This window comes from Cebus imitator, unplaced genomic scaffold, assembly GCF_001604975.1.
Source record: "Cebus imitator isolate Cc_AM_T3 unplaced genomic scaffold, Cebus_imitator-1.0 Scaffold20, whole genome shotgun sequence".
NCBI classification, from domain to species: domain Eukaryota; kingdom Metazoa; phylum Chordata; class Mammalia; order Primates; family Cebidae; genus Cebus; species Cebus imitator.
The window spans coordinates 932,537-937,784 of record NW_016107335.1 but is presented as its reverse complement, the minus strand read 5'-3'; the positions used below and the strand labels follow the sequence as shown (position 1 = coordinate 937,784).

General features: G+C 55.0%; 1 protein-coding gene across 2 annotated transcripts in view; it reads right to left on the bottom strand.

The window, feature by feature from the left end:
* PTPRN2 (protein tyrosine phosphatase receptor type N2) overlaps positions 1–5,248 on the bottom strand; it is a 1,009,572-nt gene that overhangs the window by 755,089 nt on the left and 249,235 nt on the right. For both annotated transcript variants that reach the window (XM_017519415.2, XM_037735320.1), the window contains one exon: positions 2,421–2,534. In XM_017519415.2, the coding sequence (XP_017374904.1) occupies positions 2,421–2,534 (114 nt within the window). The remainder of the gene's footprint in view (positions 1–2,420; positions 2,535–5,248) is intronic.

The window sequence follows — 5,248 nt, the reverse complement described above, 5'->3', positions numbered from 1 at the left end:
TGGAGGCCCCCGTGGTGTGTGTCAGGAAGGGGTCTCGCACATGGAGGCCCCCATGGTGTGCGTCAGGAAGTGGCCCTGCACCATGGAGGCCCCCAGGGTGTGCGTCAGGAAGGGGTCTCGCACATGGAGGCCCCCATGGTGTGCGTCAGGAAGTGGCCTCGCACATGGAGGCCCCCATGGTGTGCATCAGGAAGTGGCCCTGCACCATGGAGGCCCCCAGGGTGTGCGTCAGGAAGTGGCCCTGCACCATGGAGGCCCCCAGGGTGTGCGTCAGGAAGGGGCCCCGCACCATGGAGGCCCCCGGGGTGTGCATCAGGAAGGGGCCCTGCACATGGAGGCCCCCATGGTGTGCGTCAGGAAGGGGTCTCACACATGGAGGCCCCCGTGGTGTGCGTCAGGAGGGGGCCCCGCACCCTGGCCCACACCGCCACACACGCTCCTCTCTCTCAACCTGCAGTGTGGCTTTGTGGAGAGTCTCCCATGGACCGTGGGGTTCAGGTGACTTGGGCTTTGTTTGTGGGAAGTTCTGTGTAACGAATGTCCAGGCACCCCCCTAAAAGCAGACCATGCAGCACTATACACCGCCCCTGCTGGGACCCCCTGAAGGAAAGAGGCGAAAAGAAACCCTCCCAGTGAGCAGAGCCTGAAGCAGTGCACCTGGCTGGTCATTTGGCCTGGAAGAAGTGACCAGATGTGTGATTATTTACCAATTAATGGGCTGTGGCCAATGGTTTGGCCGGATGGCCAGGAACTCAGACAGAACATGACTAGAAACACTGCTGACAAGGGGGTCTGGGAAGAGACACCTTAGATAGATGTCTGTGAAGTGGAAGAAAGTAGTAAGATATGAATGTCCCATAAGAATGTCCACCAAGGAGTGACCTCAGCAGAAGAGATTTTTTTTTTTTTTTGAGATGGAGTCTTACCCTGTCGCCCAGGCTGGAGTGCAGTGGTGTGATCTCGGCTCACTGTAACCTCTGCCTCCTGGGTTCAAGCGATTCTCCTGCCTTAGCCTCCTGAGTAGCTGTGACTGCAGGCACACAGTACCATACCTGGATAATTCTATATTTTTAGTAGAGACAAGGTTTCACTGTGTTAGCCAGGATAGTCTCGATCTCTGGACCTCGTGATCTGCCTGCCTCCGCCTCCCAAAGTGTTGGGATTATAGGCGTGAGCCACTGCACCTGGCCCAGCAGAGGAGGATTTTAATAACCAAGTGGATAGAGCGACCCTTTCTGTGGACACCAGTCAGCCTCTTTCGCCAGCTTCCAGTGGGCCCATGAACAAAGTGGCCATGGTGACAAGGATGGAGGTGGCACCTGGGCTCCCACTCACCATGGCCAGCCCTGCTGTGGCCACCCCTGAGTTCCCAGTCAGCCACCACAAAGACCAACCCTGAGTCCCCAGCATGACGCCACTCCCTAGGTGATCAGCTAGCCACCAGGGGCAGATGGTTACGCGGGCAGCTTCCCTCTTGGAAGGGGCTGGGGTTGTCCCTGCTGAACTGGATGCTGACTCCAGATGTGATTTCCCTTCCCTGCGCACAGTGCTCCTGCCAGAACCACCATCCGTGGGCTCAGACGCCTCATCCATCACCATGGCTTCCACACAGCACTGCTTCTGACCAAGGGACCTCACTTCACAGCCAAAGAAGGGCAGCATTGGGCCTGTTCTTAGGGAAGTCCTGGGTCTTATCATGTTGCCATATATAATTATTTTTGTTTTTGAGACAGTGTTTCACTCTTGTCACCCAGGCTGGAGTGCAGTGGCACGATCTTTGTTCACTGCAACCTCTGCCTCCTGGGTTCAAGCGATTCTCCTGCCTCAGCCTCCTAAATAGCTAGGATTACAAGTATGCGCCACCACACCCAGCTACTTTTGTATTTTAAGTAGAGACAGGGATTCACCGTGTTGGTCAGGCTGGTCTTGAGCTCCTGACCTCAGGTGATCCACCTGCCTCGGCCTCCCAATGTTGGGATTACAGGCATGAGCTACTGCGCCTAGCCTATAATTTTTTAAATTATCTTCTTATCACCCCTGTAGGAATCTCCTGTAACAAAAACTTCACAATGACGGCGACAGGCAGAGGCTAATTCTCTCCAGGCTGAGACGCACGTGCACCGGACCCAGGCAGGTCCAGGAACGCAGCCAATGCCCGCCCACCTTGTGCCAGGCCCAGCTACGGGGGGCTACTGCAGCCTTCCCACATCTCCTCCTGGGGACACAGGTGGCAGCAGACCTGAGCTCCTCTGAACCCAGGAACCATCTGTGAGCCCAGCGTGAGGCTCTGAGCCGCCCCTCCCATCACCTCACCCGCAGATTCCGTCCATTTCCAGCTCCTCGCCACCCAGGAGGAGAAGCAAAACCCATGTGAGTGCTCGAGATGGCAACCGCCACACCTCAGCCCACGCGCGCCCTACCTGTGCTGGAGAGCTTCTGCAAGGCAACTCGCAGGCGCTGCAGGGCCACGGGCGACACTTCGTAGCGGTAAAAGTCCATTGCCGGAACCTTCTGGCACCTTCCAAACACTCCATCTGTGAGAAGGGAAGCAGAGAAGACAGAACCAGACGTTTCATTTTCAGAGAGCAGGAAGGTGTCACACACGTCCTCGCGGTGTGTTCTGGTCATGTGCTGCGGTGAGGCTTTGGAGCATGGCTCACCAGAGGGCTGCCAGGGCCCAGACGCACCCAGAAAGTGCTGTTTTGTTAAATCAAAACCGAGCTTCATGGAAAACACAAACGCCAAGTTGGAGAGAAAGGGCGCAGGAGTCCCGTGTGGCTGCAGTGTTTCCATTCCGCTGTCCTCCCTGACCCCCAGGCCCTCCTTTTACGCAATTTCACTTTTTTTTTTTTTTGTAAAACTTGCTTCTGACAACTCAGTGACAATGAAAAAAGTAAAGTCAATAACATTCTGGGCCAGTTTTCCAGATGAAAACACAACCCCCGGGAAATATAAATACTAATCTGTAGAAGCTGCAAGGAGCGTGGAGACATCTCTCCCCGGCCGCGTGGGAGGCCAGGGCGGCCTCCAGGGCTGCTTTCTGGCCGATGCTGGTGACCTGTGTGGTACTGATGGGGACTAATTTATTTAGCTCTATTCCTTTGGTCTGAAATGGCCAACTCTGCTCATCAACATCCTTTCCTACCACACCTTCTAATTAATTTAGACCCCAATTAGTGCTTATTTGGCGATTGTTCACTTTGAGACAAGCTTCCTGTGGGGGTTTCAAACATTCAAATTACCTTCTTTGGTGCACACAAAAGATGAATTCGGGCACTACAGTTCCACACAGGGCGGCCATCTGCGGCCTCGGCCGGGTGGAAGGGGACATTGTTCACCCTGGTTTCCTCGGGCAGCTTGGCTGAAGAAAGCCATTCAAATGCAACAAGTGTAATTATGAGAAACAACTGCTGAGCGCCGGTCCGACGCAGTAATTGCCGGTCTGATATTACACATATGCTCACGGCGGCCGGCCGGGTGATTAGCAGAAAATAACGAGTATTGCCAGCATCTTGCAGGTTTCTATGGGACTCTGCAAAGCCCCAAGAATGCAGGAGGCAGCCTGGCAGCTGCGCAGGCCGGCCGGCGGACAATGGCAAGGGGGAGACGCAGGCCGGCGCGATTTCCCTCCACGCAGCCCAGCCGCGCTGCCTCCTGTGTGAGCTGGACCCAGATGCCTGTGAGGCCACACAAAGGCAGAGCGCTCAGGGACGCCGGCAGAGGCCAGTTCCACCCGCGTCCATGACGGACGGGCCGCACAGTGGGAACACAGGCAGGTGTGCCCACTCCTTTGCCTTCCTCAGATGCAAACCATTCTGTGCAAGTCGGGGTGGGAAGCAGGGGAGGAGGGGGAAAGAGGCAAAGGGGGAAAAATATGGAATGACTGAAAACATACCTAATGTTTGTTATCTGCTTTTCAAATGAAAATGTCTTGAAAATGGAAAGGCAGCAAGCAGGAACTGGGTGGCTCGCCGAGATGGCCCAAACCCCTGCTCACATCGGAGAACTCTCCTAGGTCTCGGGACCAAGGCCTCGGGGCCACAGAGCGGGGAGTAGGAAGAACCAGAAGCCATGTTCCCGGATCCCACGAGGCCACAGAGCGGGGAGTAGGAAGAACCAGAAGCCATGTTCCCAGATCCCACGAGGCAATAGAGGGGGGAGGAGGAAGAACCAGAAGCCATGTTCCCGGACCCCATGAGGCCACAGGGCGGGGAGGAGGAAGAACCAGAAGCCATGTTCCCGGACCCCACGAGGCCACAGAGCGGGGAGGAGGAAGAACCAGAAGCCATGTTCCCGGACCCCAAGTCACTTGGCAGGTGAAATAAGGTAACCGCTGGTCCTAATCCTAGCCTGGGGCCTGCAGGGTCTCCTGATCCCCGAGGCTCACGCAGGCTCAGAAGCCCAGGGCTCCACTGCGCAGCAGGACCTGGAGCTGCCCCCACCCCAAAAGGAAGGTGCTCCTGGCCGGCCCCAGGGAGTGACAGGGCCCGGCCGCCCACAGCTCGCCCAGCCTCTGGTGCACACTGGAAAACGCACCCCGGGGTGGACGTGCGTGGCCAGCTCAGGGCATGGCAGAGCCTGCTGGTCCTGGCCCCGCTTGGCCACTCCCGTGTCTGCACACAAGGCTTGGTGATTTGGTACCAAATACAATAGAAGCACACCTGTGGGCTGCCAACGCTTCCCAACATGTGCTGAGAGTCACCGGCCCAGGAGACCCATGGAATCGCTCGGGCTTTCATAAAGAAAAACGGCCAAAGACGATTCTTGTATTGATAGGAAAGTCCCAAGCAAATCACATTTTGTTTTTTGCATACAATGTTATGTTTTCAGAACAACATATATTAGGCTGTCTTGAAAACGTTCTTTTAAACATGTATTTAGAATATACAGAATATAATGCATAATATTGTTTGTGCTTCTAAAGTCAGTTTTAGCTGATATTTTTAATGACTTGACAATTGAGATAAAGTTACCATTGAATCTCTTTGCCTCGGCCTGTCCCTGCGCTGACTGCAGTGGACACAGACGCCACCCCGGTGCACTGGTAATAGGTGTTGTCCTTACAGCAGTTTAGATTATAGCAAGATTGAGTGGAAAGTATGGATATTTTCCATGCATTCCCCACACACGCTACATGCTACACGCTACACACACACACACACACACAGCCTCCCTCTCACACACACACACATAGAGCCTCCACACACACATACACACAGCCTTCATCACACACACACACACACACACA